A 19,837-nucleotide genomic window follows, 5' to 3' on the forward strand; every position below is an offset into this window, starting at 1 on the left:
GATAAAGTGGTAAAGACTATGATACCACCGTTTTCTCACAGTTGCGTGTCGTCAATCTTATCAATTAAACAGCACAATGCTACTAAATGTCAGAGCTTTATCTTAATAACTTAAATGTACATGCCAAGGTCCAAAATCGACATCATGATGACTATACATATAGAGCCTTAAACTTTTAAAGAATGCAAAGATGGACCTGCTTGATAGTCGATAAACAAATTCATCAAAAGTTGATTTACTTTTATACGACGCACGTAATGTTATAAAGAAAGCCAAAAGAAAGCAGCAGATAGAAAGAAAACCCTGTACTATTTACCCTGCATTAGACGTACATACTTGCCTATACTACTTATGCAATATAAGCTGCTACACTATCTATCAAAAATCCCCCTTTCTTCCTCTACCGTTGTGTCGCATCTACGGTAAATAGTGAGTCTTATTATTTAGAATAAAGCAAGTAAATGTTACAGCATGAACAGAAAAACAACATATAGTAGTTGATGGCTAAATTTGATAGATGGTTATACCGGTCACAGCTAGTATTATATCTCTTTAAGTGATTGTGCACTTGTTTTTAGTTAATCATCAAAGTATCAATAGGTAGCTGTGTGTGTGCTGCGCTATACCACATTAATTTGTTATGCATGCTCGTTTTATCCACGCAATCAAACTTTAGTGCCGTAGGAGAAAAGAAATCCCAAAACCAACTAATCCTTTTTTTTAACCTGCTAATAGATAGATTACTGATAATGTAGAAAGTAGCAGAAGCAGTACATTATTCAAAACGGTGCAATGAACATCCTCATCATCATGTGAACCTGACAAGCTCTATTTAGCTATACAAACACATATGCAATGAATCGAAAAGTGCTCCTAAGCCCTTTTAATTTTGCGGCTCTATGTATCACGATCCCATCAACTTTTAAGCCATTACTCTGATTGATATTGTTGCCAACTTAATAGATGATTGTATCAGGTCGTTTTCTATTTCGCTGCTGCGTCTCTAATGCGTATATTTACTGTATACTGAAGGCATTGTGAAACACTATTATCTACTTTATGTGGATGAATGTTCACTGACGAAAGTACTTGTGGTAGTTTGTTGTGAAGACGTACCGACCAAGTGAAACAGAGCAAAATTTTGTACACTTAGCATCTTTCATGCAATTAACTGTACTGTATAGAGCGCTAGTACATGAAACTATCTGAAACCATCGAAGTGTATATTGAATAGCACAAAATTAATGCTAAACAGTTGCTATGAATTGATGTGTAAGAGAATTTGTGAAAAGATATAGTAGATCACATAGGCCTTGAAATAGTACCTAGATTCGCAATGAAGGGGCGTTTGAATCCCATGGATGGAGAGACAAAATGACTCCGCCCAGCGAACCAACATTGTCTTTTGGTTGCCCTCTTTCAATATGCCGCGTTTCGACTATACAGCCGCGATCGAAGAACTACAAACCTTCCGAACAACCAATGAACGCCGTTCAGAATATGTAGCATCAGTAGGTGCACGTTTAATTAGGGACAAATATATTGATAAACTTAAAGATCAAGGCAAGTTGGTCAAAAGCTGGATCCATCTTGGAGTGTGCATGTGTGCGTTGCGCGTCTAAAAGTATAATTTTGCAACAGTATGGCCCCTTTATGAGCAAATAACAATTGCAGCTCTCGATGTTGAAGATTTCGAACTAGCACAAGTAAGAGACAAAAAGTTGGAAAGGGACTTTAGCGAATATTTAGAAGCTAATGTTGAATGGTGGGGGGGGGGGACGTCGGTTGTTTTTACTATTTTAGCACTGTCTCGATCAACTGCAGGCACGGTTTGGGGACAGTTCACTTCGACTACAACGATTAAAGGGCATGTTTTTGGAAGCACAAGGAAAACTAGACGAGGCACAAACGGTGTATGATAGCATATTGGAGAAGGATGCAACTCATTTGGTAACCCAAGATAAAAATAAGTCATGTACAACAACAATGAAAAATCTATGAAAGTTGACATGCTATATGTATATGCACGCTCTAGTTGGCTTCAAAACGTCAAATTGTGCTCCTAAAGGAACGGAACAAGACGGAGGAAGCAATTGCAGCCATGACGGAATACTTGGATACCTACTACGATGACCATGAAGGATGGATTGAACTTTGCAACATGTATATGGACCAACATTACTATGAACAAGCCGCATTTTGCTGCGAGGAGCTGATCATTCTCCAGCCTGCCAACCACATCTGGTATCTCAAGTACGCCGAGATTGTCTACACACTGGGAAACTGGTCGTTGGCAATGAAGCATTATTGCAAGGTGTTGGAGTTGTGTACGGATAATGTGCGGGCACTCTATGGCCTGCAGCTGGTAAGTCCAACTTTTTCCAATTTGTTGATCTGTTTGAGATGTGGATGACCACTTGTTTTGCTAACAGCAAGACACCAACAACAACAACAACAAATACTTGACATGTAGTGTGCATCCAAACTGACGGGTGCAGATCATGGAGGAGACCTACATGCCCTTGCCACAGAGCGGTTACTTGCTGTGTACTCTAAACAACCCGAGCACGTTCGCCAGTTGGTCCAAGATTACCTTGCTAAATGATGATAAAAATAACCAGAAGCCAACATATATAAAGGATGCAAATCTTTTTTAATAGTATCTAAAGCGACTGAAAAAGAAAACAGACAAACTGATAAAATAATGTAGTGTACAGAAAAATGGCAATGAACGAGTAGAAAGATAATGAACGGGTATCACAAATCGATATAGGCAACGACGACATCTATCAAGTAGCTTTTTTCTCGCTCTCTCTCTCGGTGAAAAGGCGGGTGGATGGATGCTTTTGGGTGGTGACGGTGGTTTGGGGAAGGCGGAGGCAGAACGGAAGAGAGCAAAGAAGGGCGAAGGATGCTTTGGTAACACACTGGTATGGTCGTGTTTGATGCAACCGCACACAAAGTGCAACAGCAACAGTTACTGAGCCCAGGAGAACACTGTCATGAGCTGACCAGGCACAGGCAACCCTTTTTCGAGGACAGGCTCAAGACTCATCACCCTGGTAGCTTCGGGCGAGGCCGCCTTGCAAATGACGATATCCAAATCGGTTCGTTTCAGCGTGGATGCGGCATCGAGCATGATTTGACGGGCCCACTTGACCTTGCCGCCCATGCCGCCAGTAACGTCGACGACGCCGGTGGAGACAGGGGCCAAGCGGCGTTGTTTTCTGTTTGCTGCAGTCTTGGTTGCACTGCCGCGTTTAGGCAAACGCTTGTTGTTGTTGTTGTTGTTGTTGTTGTTCTCCTCCTCAGCGCGGACGGGCATGTGTTTGATCAGCTTGGGACGCTTTGTCGTCTTTGGATCTGCATCATAGATGCCTTCCACGTCGGTAACAAACACGCAGCGCGTGATGTTGGGCATCAGCATGACGAGCTTGTGCATGACAATATCGCCTGAAAGAATGGTGCAACCGAGCGAGCGATCCAGAACAGCATCTCCGTGCAACAATGGGATGAAACCTAGTTTCAGGTACTGGCTCGTGCGGTTGGCGAGCTTCTCAAAGCATGCGTTCGGGCTCTTGTCTCCACCGTCCGTCTCCAAGTGCTCGAAGGGTGATAGGCCAAGGACCGGGAGGCCACGCTGTTGCAATCGCGAAAGTAGCGCCAGATGCAGCTCCAAAAGACACTTGCGCGTATGCGCGAATCCTGCCTTTTGGTCCAGCGGATCGTCGTCGTCGGCACTCGTCAAGGGTGGTGTGGATAGGCCAGAGGTTGTTACCCAGCCCTGTTTGAGATTGTATTGGCGGGCCTGAGGGTGTCCGAAGCTGCCGGCGCCATGGATGAGGATGAGGCGGTGGCCTTGCGCAGAGAGATATTCGTGGGCTTGCTGGATCTGTTGCATCAACGCATCCAGTGTATGTTCATCAGCGAGTTGACAGGAACCCTTCTTGTTGGTAATTGCCGCGCCGCCAAGTTTGATGATGACAGTTTTCATTGTTATGTACAAGTCGATCAGTCGAAGAAAGGAAAGGGTCAGGGGCGTTGGAAGTAGCAGCGAGTAGCAGGTAAGTATGGTCACCAAGAAGTTGGCTTCTGATTGCAAAGTAGTAAAGTGAGAAGAAAAAGAAAGCAAGAAACGCGAGACGAAACAGGGAAGCTTAAAATAGCTTTTCCCAAAATCCAGGGCCAGATCCCAACTCTCTCTCTCTCTCTCTCTCTCTCACCCCCCAAACAGCCCCCTCCCCTCGGTCTCCCCCTCACGCTGTCCCCACCCCCCAAATGATGGATGGATGATGCACAATTGCCCGAGGTGTCCCCGGGGTCTCTTCATATTCCACATGCTTACGCGTTATCTCATTTGCTAGAAATCCCTTTTCATACGCATTGCCGAGAACTTGGCAATGGTAACCACGGAGACCGTTCCTTTTCCTACTTTTGCTATCTCACAGCACATATCATACCCACACCTTCTTCTACTCGTCAGTTGCTTTGTTTACACTGCTCATTTATTGTGTGTAACTTGTTTCACAAGCCGGACTAGTATGGGAACGAGCACGGACTAAGAAAACATTCAGGCTAATCGAGCAGCAACCACCAAACCTGTCAAAAAACCTGTACGCAGGCTACACATTGTTCTTTTGGGCATTTATCATTGCTCAATTGTCTATTGGTTATCAGAGCCAAATAATACAATATACTTGCAGATTTAATCATGCGCGGAGTCTAGCTTTTCATTTACAATGGCCTGTGCGATCTCAAGTTTGTTTTTTTTTTGTGCTTTTGTATTACCCAAATGGCTTTACTCCTTAAAATGATTATTACTCGCTTATTAAACAGGCAAAACCATCTAGTATAAGACGTTTTTCAGTACAAGAAGCAATTCCAATGCATTGGTATGCAATACTGATGTGGGTCCACACACAAAGTGTCGATCATCTACTTTAACTGTCCATGCCACGTTAAGGTGGTTTTTTTTTTTTTACTTTGCGTCAATCTTTTCGAGGTTATTAGCATCACCAGATACTCGCGTTTGACCCAGTCCGAGACCCGGTAGCTATCTGTACGCACGCTTAACTCTTGGACAGCATTGTCGCACAACACCATGCTGATCTTCGCACACCTGCTCCGAGGAGGTGGGTGGCTTCCGATGTGACTTTTAACATCATCACCATCTCCATTGTTGCACAACGCCTACTGTCACTATTGCTATCGCTATTGCTGCTAATGGTCATGTCATTAATGACTAAAGATTTCTCTTCTAGCTCCTTACTTCAAGATAACACTTTTTCTCTCCCTCGTAGGGTTTCCCTTGACCTCCTCTTCGTAAACTCTCCTTGATCACAATTTTTCTCGTCATCATCACTACGTATCACACCAGCTACTGTATTTATTATCTCTCATCGGGCGTAAAGCCGCGTCTAGGGCGATTGTCGCTCCTAAAGGGAGTATCCCTGTCAAGAAAAATGCCACGAGCTACGATCGAATGGCTTGGAACAAAATCGAGGACGTTGACGCCGTCGTCGTTGCGATAAGGAGCATAGATCATGAAATATTTAGTAGAAGACATGTGTACGAGCGAGCAAGTTAGAAGGAGAGAGAGAGAGAGAGAGAGAGAGAGAGAAATCGTAAGAAAAAGAATGAAAGAGCAGTAGCGAGCTGTCGGTTGTGCTATCTTTACACACAGCACATACACTTTCTTTTTCCTTTTTCACTACTTGAGCACACTTGCATTTCTACGAAAAGAGACGGATGTGTAGCGCACAGAAGAAATGGAAAGAGCAACAAGCTCGCAGCGTCACAGTCAAAATTAAACTCAAGAACGGCCCTCTCCCCCTTATTTTATAGGCTCAAGAGTGAGCATTGTTAGCTATTTTTTGGATGGCATCAAAAGAATCGCACTGCAGTTTTTGTTGGTTGGAAAAGAAAGGAACATACCCGACCATTGTGATAGAAAGAATAATAAGCTTTTTTCCCTTTTTTTTTTCTCTGTCTTTCTTGACTCCCAAAATATAAGCTAAGAAAAGAAATAGTAAGCAAAGAGGCACTCCTGCTGCCACTGAAATGTACTCGTCAAAGACACTTGTTTTCACCGAAAAAGCCCACTCCTCATCACTGTGCACAGTGGTGGCTAACCCACCTTTTTTTCCTTTCGAACACTCCTCAAAACGTCGTCTTTTTAAGACTGAAGAAAAAGGACATTTAGGTTTTGTAGGAAAACATACGACAGAGAGTATTGGTAATGATGATCGCTTCCGTTTAGGGAAACGGTTCTTGATGGGTTATTGTGCTATTAGGAAGAAGGAGTACTCTACGTTGGATAGGTGTTTTTTTTTTTTCAAAAGAAAAAAAGGAGCACCTTCTGCTCTACTCCAGAGAGTCCTGGAAAGACTAGTAGCTAGACCAAAGGAAGAGAAAACCCTTATTTCCACACACGATCCTCTTCTTCCCATAGCCCACCTGATTCAACTCACAATGGATTACTTTATAAACTCATAGTCCACGTTTTTTTCCCTTTTATTCTTATTGCCTTCCTCTCTCTCTTTCTCTCTCTCTAATCCACGAGCAAACTGATGAGCAACAAACTATTGAACAAAAAAGAGCATCAGCAACGACAGAAACACTTTCCCCGCGTTTCATCATGGGCTTCATCACTTTCTTCTTTCGCTCAGCATCGACCCCAGATCACCAACAGCACCACTACCACCCTGAGCGCACATCATCATCATCATTATCATTATCAATCAATAGCTTCTTTTCTGGCTTCGGATCAACAGCAACACCGCACGCGCCAATTTATTCAGGGTCCTTGGTGGAGCTCACTTTATCGTCGAATCACAGTAGCCCCCGAGAAACAAGCATCCACTAAAGAGAAGAAGCTTGACTCTGGAAGAAATACCATGGTTGACAGCACTCATAATCACCATCGTCAGCAGTCGTCTAATGATCATCCATTAGCCGTCATACCTTGTCAACGTCAATTCAATGCGACTGCAGTCGTGCATGGTAGCCCACTTATCAAGAGCTGGTTACGCCATCCCTTCGATTGGGTGAATGATGCACGTACCCATGCGATCGTCCAGCAGGAGGAGCAAGACCAGAAGCAACTCCAGCATGTCCAAAACGACACCCAGTCTCCAGAGAATACGATGGCTGGGCAAAGCCCAGACCAGTGCTCATCCATATCATCGTCTAGCCGATTCTCGATCACATCGACGATTTCATCTGCATCAACCACGACAAGTACGTGTGTAACCTTTAACAACGACCCTTGTTGTATAACCACAGCATCGGATGTGGATACCGCAACAACAGTAGTGTCAGCAACGGAAGAAGGCAAGCACCTGCAAAAAGCGGATGTCGTTCTTCATCGGCACCATACGGGAAATAGCTTGCGACTTTTAAGTGTCTGGCTCGTTACACATTTGTTACTACAAACAGCCCTATGTATTGCATTGACATCAGCATGGCAGCAAGAAACGCATGTGACGACAGCAACGACGGTGCACGAACCACAACAGCGGCTACATTATGCAAAACAAAGCAAACCAAAACACCACCGCCAACAACAACAACAACAACAAAAGAGCAGGCGATTGGCTGCTATAACCGACAACCGTGGTAGCACTGCATTAGCTTCTTTTGCCGCATCATCCGGCCTCACTGTCGCCATTCCAAAGTGCTGGCCCCCTCTGACCGGAAGCAAAATTATTAGCGATACCGTTCAAGCCATGGGCCCCCCTATGGCGACTTTGTGGGCTGAGCACGAACGGTCCATGGCTTTGTATAAGGAACGATTTTCCGTACGACCTACTGAACGGCGAGACCATATGCGAAAACAACGCCGATACCATTACCATCGACACCGTGACAACGACAATGATTCATCTTCATCATCGTCCGGCGAGCTTGAGTATACCAGACCTGAAAGCCAAGCAGTCATGGATCTCGCACGCGAAACACTGGAGTATTTTGAACAGTGGTATGGCGATCATAGCGAGCAACAACGGGCTGTTGATGATTCTGCAGAAATGAAAACAATCCATTGGTTGCGCCAAGTGACCGTGACCTAACTTGTTTTTGCTCGATACAACAGTAATAATAATAGTATAATAACAGCTAGTAGTGTAAGCGATAATACTTTCTCATGTAATCATTGTACAGTTCTCATCTCTTACCTTTCTCCCCCACACCCCACCCCCCCCTGTTTGCATCATTTTTCTCATCATCAAAAGTAGCGCTTTTTCTTGTCACCACATTCTTCATGTATACATAGTTTCTAGCTATTTGTTTTAATCATTAAAGTAGTACAATTGACCTTTTCATTAATAACAATACATTTTTCTTCGAAAACAACAAACAATCCCCTCGAGCCCGCTTAGCAAAATTAACTTGACTGACAACTGTGTTAATCTACATCATCATTTCTTTTTTGTTTAGACGTTTTCTTTATGTGATGATGACTGGAACAATTTCTATTTGCTGGGTCTTCTCTCGTCGTTATTAGGGGTGCTACCATCGTCGACGGCGGTGTCTTTTTCTATAAGTTGACCAGCAGGTTTTACGTTGCCTTTCACATTTTAACAGAAAGCAATGCTTTCTTTTTTGACTTGCTCGTCCTTATCTTATCTGTTCTTATTTGCCTCTTCTGAATCTGTTTTTCCGGGTTCGTTGTCGTGCCTATTGTCGTTCTTTGCCATGGATGGTAATCTAAGGTTGGTTCAATTACCGTGATAATTGCGGTCAATCAAATACACAATGTTTTCGCTACTGTTTGAATTAAATGCAGTGCGTGCCTTCTGCTCACTTTTGTAGAAGCTTTTGGTTTCGTACGATGGGTAACTTTCAATCAAGCAAGCAGCAACTACCTACATGCAAGGAATTCAGTAGACAAGATTGTTTAAAACCTTGCTATATACATGTAGTAGTATTATCAATCAGATCTGCAACAAGAGGAGCAAAACATAATTGATACAATTCGTCATCGCATATCTTCTAAGACATGTATATGCAGTATCACATGTACGTAGCTCAATCGTAGCATGCTATTATGCACTGCTAATAATTCAGCTGCTCTTATTGAAGCGAGCATCCGAATATGTACATATTCTTAATGATGCGTTTGTAGGTTAGATTGATGATCAACGTATGATAAAGGCAACACTTACCTGGCTTTTTGAGTCACTGTATTATCAAATAAACCTAAAGGGACAAAATAAGTCAACGAGACCCGGAAGGAGTTACAAACTGGTTCATTATGATAACATTAGATCTCACTACTGTATAAATAAATGATATATTCTACGAAAATGGTTATATGCAACAATCCCTAATCTTGAGCAATTTCCTCTAGCAAAAGTAAGTGTTATTCTGAGCTGATAAGAAAGATATGTTTATTCTACCAAATGTTAGTAAGTTTACGTCCGTGGTAATGATAGCCCCTTATTCTTTTGCTTCTAGTCTAAGTTTCTGCTATAAATGCCAAGGCTGTGCTGCAGTTGCTCGTTGTACTTTATGGTTATCCTTCGTAATTTTTTGCTTTTGTATAACGGTATTGTTGTTGTATCACTCATCAGCTACATCCGTTGTATGATGATCTCGTCATCTCTTCTTGTGGATCACGGACGTCATTTTTGATTAGAGGTATGGATAAGTTGTTTGCGATTACAAAACTCGAGAATCTTGATTTCGTTACTGTTGTTTGAAATATTGAAAACATAACATGAACTTTGTGACGTTAGCTACCGATGAAATTGATGGCAACATATCATCATGTGTTTTGTACTTACAGTTAAAATCACTTTTCCATAATTGGTCCACTTGTATAGGTAATGCCTATCGTTGTTTCGATGTTTGTCTTGAATGCAATTGTTTGTCTTCAGCCCGGAATTGATACAAGTGCATTCGTATCTTACGAAACGTATTGACCTTGTATCATAATTTTCCATAAGCTTGCTCTAGGTGCTGCTTTTTGTCGTTCTTTTTTTTTGTTCTCGAGTTGCCTTTTTTTTTTTTTGCAGCATTTGCCTTGCAACTCGTGTCTTGTATATAATTTTTTTTCTTTTCTTTTTTTTCTGGTTTTTTCTTTTCTTTTTTCTTTTCCTTATTCATGGGGTCTATCATTACCTGGACATTAACTTACCAAACATCTGTAGTGGGAATATATTCGTGAGAGATATCGTTGACTGGTATATAGGAACATGCAGGGCTCTACGACAAAGCAATGTGAGCACAATTGCGTAACATTACAAGGTGGATCAATTGCTTTTTGCCACTAATTCTTACCGTAATGCTTTTCTAAATGCCTATTGCCCCTGGTATATCTTGCTGTCTGTAGCTGATTTTCTTGAAGCATGTGTCTGCATCTCTTGAGGACGCATTAAATAGCAATATCGTTCGGCCGCCACTTTTGCTAATGGATGGTTTGAAGTTTTGATGAATATATGTGGTATTGTCCCAATGAAGTTTGTTGTAATCCTTCTAAAGCACTGCACAATTACCGTTTTTTCCTTTTCTCCACAAATGATCTTATTGTCGTCGCATAATAATTGAGCGAGCAATATGGATGCTCGGTGGACAATCATGTGCGTTTCATTGATGTGCCTTGAGTGTGTATGTGCATATGTGTCTTCCATCTTGACTTTGAAAGATGTATTGACTGCTTCCGCTTGCCACCGATCAGGTTTGTAGGATCGTCTCTCTCACCAATGTATCGTAGACTGTATACTTGTGGTAGGCTCTTCTTGTTTCCCGCTTTGTTGGTATACGGTGCCGTCGTGTCGATCTAATTATGATGGGCCACTTGATGATGATGCCCTCAAAGCCAATGTCGTGTTTGATGCGCCTTATGAGCGAGACCTTGTATTGTTCGAATAGCTGTGTCCTGTGTTTGATTTGCGTCCGCTTCAGCTGCGTTTCCATTCACCACCCGTTAAGTGAATGAAACCATCACGTATGATGTGATGCCACTTTGTTGAGTTAATTGTTCGCATTGGTTTCCTTACTGCTCCATTTCGTCCAAACCCGCGATGCTTTGTTGTCTGGAGGTCATCGCCAAGTTTTAGGATCGCCTTTACGATTTCCAAGAAGAGATAATAGATATGAGCATACCATTGTTTTTGACTTGAATTTCAGTGTCATCAGAAAACCATACGCACTTACTTTCGCTTCATAAAGTAGCAAGTAAAATGACTCATTGTGCTGCCTACATCATTTCTTGCCGCTCTTGTTGTCTCTGATGTGTGGTTGTCATTACGCTTCATACTATATTATCGCCAGATTATGCAGGTTTGACAGAAAAGCGTTCCCATGGCTTCTTGTTTCTCTTCAACGATAAACGATCAGAAGCGGACGAGAATTGTCATGTAATTGAAAAGCTGTTGACCGCTTGATTGTTTGATAAGTGTGCTGTCGCCAGATTCCAGGGTTTAGCTGCCACCTTCCTGCCTTGGTTGATGTTGTCGTCCGAAGCTCTTGATATCTTGTTGTGCCATGATGAAGATCCGCTCGAAAGCTTGTTCTGTTCCCGCTGTTGTCAATTGTTACCGCAAATGCTGTTTGCCTGAGTTGTTGCCACCAAGTTGGATGTCATCAATGCCGATGCCGACTATTTTGTTGCGTCGATGTTGTCGCATGAATAAATCTTGCTGTTTGTTGTCATAAGCAGAGGTGACTCATCATCTCGATCCGACCTTTAGCAATTGCATTTGCAATGTTGTCAATTCTTTCCGCTCTTGTGCTTTTCGGTTTTATGTCTACAACGTGCTGATACCGCTCTCTTTTATGTGTTGCTCCTTACATGTCCTTGCCGCCTTAACGTAACTTGTTGAGATACTCGAGTTGAACCGTCAGCCATGCTGATGCCTCTTCGTTGCTACAACTTCTTGCTTGTTATCCGTATCACTGAGTTGCGCTACTTCTTGATGTGATGATAAAATTGCTGCGCTGAAACATGTGATTCACCGTTGCACGCTTTTTCGTGATGGGCATGCATTTTGACAAGAGAAAATCAAGCCAAAGACGGGATTCTCCGAATCCTCGATTCGACACAAGGGTGCTTTTGTACTCGGCTAGCCTGAAATTTGGCGCCACCTCACCATGACGGCATGTCAGGCACATGCATACTAACCACACGCAACGACGATGTAATCAAGCCAAAGACGGGATTCTGCTAATCCACGATCAGCGCCAAGTTTTTTTTTACTCGGCTAGCCTGGAAAGCTGGCGCTCTCCCAACATGGCAGCGTACTACTACCTCCATCGCTCTCGCCAGGACAACCCCAGCCCGGACACCCCAGCTTCAGGCACCCGAAGCAGAGGGTAAGGGTTATGAGACAGAAGGATACTCACTTCCATAGCAGAGGGACAGCTAACTGCTACCCAGGCCCCCTGAGGGATCAGACGCGGTTTAGGCGTAAACACATTCCAGAGGACGACCGAGAACCGTGCTGTGGGGTCGGTGAGGTGGTAATGCTTGTGGAACAATGCTTTGTGGTATTGTCGACGCAGGAGTACCACGGGGTGTCTTTTGAGCCAGTGTGAACCAATGGAGCAACCACGACTAAGAAAATGCTACAATGCAAAGACGGTCTCCAGGTCCTACATAGAGCTGCTCCCCTCCCTTGTATTAGCAATCGTCAAAACGATTAACTGCTACAAGAAAGGGGGATGGACGACTAGCAAAAATACTTTGAATTAGTTAGTAAATCATGCTCACTTTGTTTTCCTTTATTACGTGAAAGTAAAGATGATCAATACGTGCCTGCAAACAGAGCCATGGTCTACCGGGCCGCTCCATTGTACATTCCTGCTATGCAAGGTGTCACCCACGTCCTCCAAAACCGACAAACGACAATGCAATGTTCCTAGCATCACCATACAGCACACCGGTGGTGCCACAGCCATCTAGTCCAAAGTCATCGTGAAACATGCGCAGAGGCCCCCTATATCTCCCTATACAGGCGATAGCACAGTGCCTTGCCACAGCCTTCCATCTCAGCCCTTACCTTACTCCGGGTACCCTCCACTGCACCCCATCGCCTGACGAAGGCGGAAGCCGCCAGACAAAACACCAGAAGCATCGCAGCCGAACCGACCACGCAAAGACCTAAAGAACATGGATCCAATCAGTAAATATATTCCTTGAATATGAGACAGCCTTCTTTAAACTACATACCAAAACAGCCCACGCAAATAAGCCGACCAAAGAGGGCCCAAACGAACCACCCCAAGAAGCCATGCCGAGAAGGCACCACCGAGGAACCGACACATCACCACGACGCCGACGCGCCAACACAAACCAACGCCAACAAGCGGGAAGAAGAGGATAAAGCAGGAGCAGGTAAAGAAGAACGGAAGCAGGAAAAGGAGGGCCTATTAAATCGACCAGCCAGCAATGTTAGTTCTCATCTTTATCAGGCAGCAATGTGTTTGAAGCAGGCTTAGTAAAACGAGGATTAACTTGTTACCAATAGTTATACGGAATACTGAATACTGAATGCGGAATACTGAATGTTTTTTTGAGGGTTTTGACTTTTGAATTTTTTTTAAGTGCTATAAAAATTTGTACGAAAAAGAAGAAGGCGGTATCAAAGATGCGCGTCTATGATAGCAAAGAAGCAGAAGCACAAGACCAGCAGAAACATTACTTACCTTTTGTGGTGTTTTTTCTTTTTTTGTTGGGATCTATCATAACAGAAAGAATAGACGTGTCCAAGTCAGTGAACGTGCTCAATAAAAAGGTCAATGTGGAGTAGCTTACTTTATAGGTTTTTTCAGTACCACCAGGGGTACGAGGGCGGTACCCAGTCAACGTGCATCAGATTGCTCTGATCGTCGTCAATATCCATGTCATCGCTGTCAATGTCCATGAGATCACCAGCATATGGGATCTCTTCGTCCTCTTCTGGCACAGGCGCCTCCTCAGCCTCTTCGTCATCGGCAACCTCAACCATCGGAGGAGCGAGAGCGGGGAAGAGGACAGGGGAAGCGGGAGCAGAATGGTGAGGAAGAGGGGACGGCGGCAAGACGGGAGAATGCAAAGGACTGAACTGCGGTGATGGCGGTGGGGACGAACCCGCACGCGACAGAGCACTGGACGCATCATCATTGTTGCCGAGGTCAATGATGAGGGAGGAGTCGGAAGAGAAGACGGTGACGAAGGAGTGGTGTGAGGCCGTGCTGGCGTTATCGAAGCTGAAGGTGGGTGTAAGGACGGGCGAGAATTGGGGTGGCGCGGAGGAGATGGTGGAACGGGAATGGTATGAAAGCTGTGATGCCGCGTCAGGGTCGTAGGGGATGGTGGACGCATCGTCGTGGTCGAAGTTGTAGTAGCCTGTGGCTTGGTCGTAGGTGTTTTCAGCGTGAGTGCTCATCGTAAAAGTACGGAAGAATAGAAAAACTGGTAAAGAAGAGAAGAAAAAGAAAAACGCGTTTTTTTGTATCCTGCTTCCTTATCTATACTTGCTCTGATATGATTTGATTTGATATGCACAAATAATTTCCTTTTTTGGGTTGCCTTGCCCGATGATCTCTTACCACTCACATTAAAGATCCTTCTTTATGACTTATGGGACCTTTGAAGCAGACAACTGGAAGCTTGTTTTCGAAGAGCTATACAGCAGAAAAAGACTTTTTTGTTGCCATGGCATTCAGGGTCGTGACATTTCCTGTTCCTGAAAGCTGCTTGTTGCCATGTCAAGCATGTCAAAAATTTATTTTATTGTATTCGTCGCGTCACCCATTTTGGCCAATTCCGCGCGGAATGGCGGCTGTTCTCGCGAAGAGATTCGCAAAGCTTTTTTCACACAATTGCAACCAGCACAATGTAAAGACTCCTGGCAACACGTACATACCAGGACCTTGTCTTTCTGCGGCTCTGTGGCCAAGTTACGATGCTTTTCGTGCAGGGTCTCCATTGTACTTTGCTATCATACTCGGCCTCTATATGCGCAGACCGTTCGTGCTGGCCGTGAAAATAAAATTGGGGGTGTAGGGAGTGTGTGGGGGGAGGACATCGGAGGGGATCCCGAGCTTGGAGACATCACTGGTACACGACGCTGCTGAATACGCTTGATAGAGTTTTCCACATCCTGGGAGGTAGACTACTTGTCCATTTTAGCCTCGCATCGAACTCAGTGGTCAGCGTGATTGACGATGATCCTAACCTGGCGAGCTTGGTCGATGCAGAGAAATGGGATCCTTTTTAAGAAAACAAAAACCTTTCCCAATCCTTGCGGTGGATCCGCTTTTATGATGACGCTGCTCACATAAACAGTCATTATCTCTGTAATTGTAACATATAATAGAATATGCTCTACTCCTCCTACTTAATAATATGTATTACGATCCCTGGGTACGTGCGTACAGTTTTTTTTCGAGAAGTGCAGCTGAGAAGCTCAGCGCAAAGACAAAGTCAACGGAGGAAACCAGTTTGAAAACACTGGCGTGGCCATGTACGTTACCTACTAGAAGTGGATGCGAAATTAGTATTCAGTCACTGAGGTGTTATGTCGCCATTTTAGCGAGTAATTGGATCTGTGAACCCAAACATTCCATACCAACAGCGCCCTCTGCCAGGATATCCACACACACACACACACAAACAGAGAAAGGAAGAGAGAGACAGAGGTTTACTAACAGTGACCGAAATTCTATGCCATTTTTACGCATGTATGCAGTCGCCGTTGTAGATGGGCATTCGCCTAAGGGTCTGCTATTAGTGCTTTTGTGCTATAAGGAAATAGTATTGTCCGTGCAAACTACATATAACAGGCAATAACTTACGCAAAGGTAATCCCCACACGAAAGGGCCACTTCGTCACAAATGCCTCTCATACCATCACCTTTGGCAGACCAGGCGGGATCCACAGGTGGATGCAACATAACGCTCAGCAATGATTCGAGATTGCATGCGGCCAAGTAGACGTATAAGAAACCAAGCAAAAGATGTATCAAGACCATAGAGATAATATGCTTTTTATACGAAAAGTCATTTATTAGATTTATTATGTTTACTATGATATTTGTAGTGCTCTTAGCCACTGCTTGATAGCAATGCTTCCAGAAGCTACCACGAGGTGGCACTACTTTAGCTTCCAAAAATATTGTTCATTCAAAGAATGAATCCAAAGCCAAAGCCAAAGCTTTAGCAGGAACGATACACAGTTTATAAAAATCCAAAACCAACAGTCAACCTGCACCTCACTTGCAAGTTTTGCTTCTCTTCATCTCCTATTCTTGTTCGTTTCCTTTGGTTCACTTGTATTCGTTGTATTTTTCGTAATCGTAGTTGTAGTTGTAGCCGTATTCGTGTTCGTACTCGTAGTAGTTGTATTCGTACTCGTAGTTGTATTCGTACTCGTAGTTGTATTCGTATTCGTATTAATATTAGTATTAGTATTCGTAGTTGTATCCGTATCCGTATTCGTACTCGTATTCGTACTCGTAGTTGTATTCGTAGTCGTTGATCAAAGGGCGTGCATTCACAGGTCCATGACTGAGAACTTCATCTTCGCTGACGCGTCGGCTCCAGGTTGAAAAGGTGCCGGTAGAAGCTAAACTCCATTCTCAATGCAAGTAAGCGGGACGGTTTCACTCGGCTTTTTGTTGGTGGTAGACCTCACAAGCCTCTTGCACACACCTAGTTGAATAGGCCCTGTGCAGCGCTAATTCCAGGTTCAACCTCCTCATGAATGCACGCATTTGAAAAATATGGGCGACAGGTCGCCATCGATAGCGTGCTGTCGTTGATCGATTCCTACAGTTGTGCTAAAGAAACAAAAAAGAGAAAAGAGTGATCAGTCTGTAACCCATGATCGAGACAACAATAAGAAAATCGTTGATGAGGTTGATGACATGACGTGTGCAAAAAATTGTGGGGCTTAAAAAGTGGGAAAGAGAACGCGAAAACTGAAATGGTCCAATTTCAAGGCCTGTGATTGGCTGCAATGCTATGGCAGAATGGTGTGCCGACGCTGACTGCCATGCATGATATTGCTGACAATATAGGGATTTCAGTATGCATTGAAAAGCTTAAATAACACCACGTCACTGGGTCTACAAATGTTACCACGGTAAGGTGCACCTATTCCCATGTTTAACTTGAATTAACGATTGGAAATATCCGCTCCTTTGTCTAAGACTTTTTACTCACATATAAATACAACTACAGTTAGACGATCTTTGAGTTTCTAACAGAGTAGAGAGTACGTTGAATAACTGGAGAAAGGAGAGAGACTCTGTGTATGTGTGTACTCATGTGCTGTACATACGGCAACAGTTGATTTACTACTGTAGCTACCGTCGTTGTAGCCGTGAGACGCAGAACGAGCAGGAAAGCATCACCACCATCCACAGCTCAGTGGTGAATCTTCGTTTGGTTAATTATTCGCTATAAATTTTAAATCTTCTAATCACTATTTATATGATATGTCTTGTTCACTATCAATATCAAGTATCCCTATAGAAGACTATAGTCTGTCAAGTCGTATCTTTTCTTATGTACTTGATAAGAGCCAGCGGCAGAGGATACTTTAGACTAAATATATAATAACCCGCGCCCATTGCTATTCCTTCCCTCTAAACTTTTATCCTATTTGAGCGACGTCAGATTATCTGTTTTTACCTTTTTTATTATAATAGCGTACAGCAAGGAAGCGACTATAGGCCCAATGGCGCATGTCACCAAGTCTTCCAATAAATACTTCGTTGCTATAGTGACCTCATATGCGTGCGCGCTTAGTGATTTATTAAAAATGTTATATATCGATCCAGTAACTTTTTGACGAGTACAAATATAATCAGCCTCTACGGACACACCTCGTAAGCAGCTAACAGCATAATAGAAACGGCGTATGGTATATTAACAAAATGGTCTTTTTCTTTGGGCCAGAATTACATACTTGATCCGTTGCAGTCAATATACAGTAATTAAAAACATCAACAGCACCTATAATTATTGGTAACACGGATTGCGCACACCATAATACGGTGCTTTGTCTTCAATACAAAAGTTGAAGGTCGATATTGTTTGGCGAAGATATACTACGTTGCTCAACAATCGAATGCTAGAGTGTTTATTCTGCAGTCTCAACGTTCTATGATAACTATAAACTACATATCGCATCCCAGTACTTCCTATAATTTTCTTTCCGTTATTTTTATTAATTACTCGGTTGTACTAATACAAATAGTCGTAATAAAAAGATATCCATGATTTGTTTTTGATACGGTTATTGGGTTCTCCACGATCATACCATGGGTAGCTTTCAATCAAGCAACAGCAACTACAGTAGTACAAGCGGACACAGTCATGTACGAAGTTTACTTCTCATTGCCACAGTGTGTTCGCTATAGCTATTTTGAACAAGAAGGAACTAGTCACTAAGCAGCTATTATCGTCGACCAGTGTATTACGACCAGCTCATAATACAGTACAAGCCCACTTGGATACATAGGAAGAATGTTGGGTTTCTATCAATTTGCTATTGTAGTGACGTTAATCGTTGAATTGCTTGTGATTTTTTTTTTCCAAAGTTTCCTAAAAAGCTCTCACGCACTCACTGTAATGTGAGCTACAATATCTTGTTCTACTTATTCCGCTTCGATTCTTGCCCATCGTTATTCTTCCTTTCAAACATAATATGTAAAACGATCATACAATGCCTAACGTGAGAACTTGACATGGTGGGTTTTGTAGTTTCTCGTTGTGATGCCGTCTGTAGGTGGAGGTAATAGTAGAAGAGAACTATACCTATAGTTCTATTGAACAGAAAAACCAAGAAGTCGATGATGAATCTAATCAAAAGAATGATTAGTGACTCGAAGATGTAAATAATCTACCTGATATGTCTTTTAGTTGTTTGTTCAAACATCGAATCTTTATTTTTTTGCAGACTCGAATACAGCTTTATCAAGAGCTGTGTTAATTTTTTCGAACAGATATATTATTGACTTCCCTGTTCATACCATCAAAGTCTTCGAAAATGTTTCGTTCAAACAAGTGGTGCTAAGCGGCCTTTTGTTCTTGGCGACTGGGATAGAGAGGATTTATATACAATTACTTATGAATTTTTTTAACGTTTTGCAATTTGCGATGTCCGGTACAGTGGTTTCCCGTTTAATTTCACTCTCAATATGATAAACCCTCAGTTATTTCAACTTTTTTCTATACCCCCTTTAAGCATATAACACTGCTTGAATCATCCTCGTTTTGTGTCAATTCTCAGTAGTTTCAACACTTTATTGACTCCCTTCGTGGATGAAATTAAACGGGAAATCACTGCAATTTCACCAAGAAACGGCGCTCATGGTTGGTGATAAGCATGAACTGCCGGGTGCGTCGACAAATGGAATCTGGCCATCACGCGCCGGACAATTTATACAAACTTTTCAGCCTTCTTGTCGCTAGATGTATCGGATCCTTCGTCCATAAAGTCGCAGAAAAGCCATCAAATGGTGTATCCATGAACACATCATACATGCATCGGATTGCTACGGAATAAAAAATCGCATACTGGCAGATGTGCAAGAAGTCTAAAGAACTTTCGGCATACGTTACAGCATGCCTTCCCCTTCGTCAAAATCATCTTTTGATCCTTTGTTTGTTGACCTTTCCATTTATTTCGTCTTTGTGTTGTACAAAACCCAAGCGAGCAATTACCCATAGTATCAGTAACACAAGTGATGAGATTAATGTTGTTCACTTGGCATCCTCCAGCACTTTTTGGTAGTTGATGTTCCTGTTTCTTACGGGGCTGCGGCCAGCATATACCGATGCTATTTGCTTGCGGTTTCGGCTCCTGGCACTCCTCTGGCTCAACATTGCTGGTGGACAGCGTAT

At 43.0% G+C, this 19,837-nt stretch overlaps 5 protein-coding genes across 5 annotated transcripts; 4 read left to right on the forward strand and 1 right to left on the reverse strand.

Moving 5' to 3' along the window:
- The first annotated feature begins 1,402 nt into the window (after nucleotides 1-1,402).
- BDB00DRAFT_938023 (uncharacterized protein) lies at nucleotides 1,403-2,640 on the forward strand. The gene is made up of 5 exons (XM_053129267.1): nucleotides 1,403-1,563; nucleotides 1,642-1,706; nucleotides 1,804-1,950; nucleotides 2,036-2,365; nucleotides 2,474-2,640. The coding sequence occupies exons 1-5, from the start codon at nucleotides 1,425-1,427 to the stop codon at nucleotides 2,603-2,605; spliced, it is 813 nt and encodes a 270-aa protein (XP_052981235.1). The 5' UTR covers nucleotides 1,403-1,424; the 3' UTR covers nucleotides 2,606-2,640.
- On the reverse strand, nucleotides 2,641-4,197 carry BDB00DRAFT_816489 (Aspartate/glutamate/uridylate kinase). The gene has a single exon (XM_053123002.1). The coding sequence runs from the start codon at nucleotides 3,992-3,994 to the stop codon at nucleotides 2,978-2,980; it is 1,017 nt and encodes a 338-aa protein (XP_052981236.1). The 5' UTR covers nucleotides 3,995-4,197; the 3' UTR covers nucleotides 2,641-2,977.
- Nucleotides 4,198-6,715: 2,518 nt separating this feature from the next.
- BDB00DRAFT_816494 (uncharacterized protein) lies at nucleotides 6,716-8,310 on the forward strand. Its single transcript, XM_053123003.1, has one exon. It carries the CDS (start codon nucleotides 6,897-6,899, stop codon nucleotides 8,067-8,069), a length of 1,173 nt encoding a protein of 390 aa, XP_052981237.1. The 5' UTR covers nucleotides 6,716-6,896; the 3' UTR covers nucleotides 8,070-8,310.
- A 1,037-nt stretch (nucleotides 8,311-9,347) lies between these two features.
- On the forward strand, nucleotides 9,348-9,651 carry BDB00DRAFT_816495 (uncharacterized protein). Its single transcript, XM_053123004.1, has one exon. The coding sequence runs from the start codon at nucleotides 9,386-9,388 to the stop codon at nucleotides 9,587-9,589; it is 204 nt and encodes a 67-aa protein (XP_052981238.1). The 5' UTR covers nucleotides 9,348-9,385; the 3' UTR covers nucleotides 9,590-9,651.
- A 3,492-nt stretch (nucleotides 9,652-13,143) lies between these two features.
- BDB00DRAFT_870963 (uncharacterized protein) lies at nucleotides 13,144-13,469 on the forward strand (the record flags this gene model as incomplete). Its single annotated transcript, XM_053126773.1, has 2 exons — nucleotides 13,144-13,336; nucleotides 13,414-13,469. The coding sequence occupies 2 exons, from the start codon at nucleotides 13,144-13,146 to the stop codon at nucleotides 13,467-13,469; spliced, it is 249 nt and encodes an 82-aa protein (XP_052981239.1).
- Between the last annotated feature and the right edge of the window lie 6,368 nt (nucleotides 13,470-19,837).

Source organism: Zychaea mexicana (genome assembly GCF_025766255.1).
Source record: "Zychaea mexicana strain RSA 1403 chromosome Unknown BDB00scaffold_24, whole genome shotgun sequence".
Classification (NCBI taxonomy): Eukaryota; Fungi; Mucoromycota; class Mucoromycetes; order Mucorales; family Lichtheimiaceae; genus Zychaea; species Zychaea mexicana.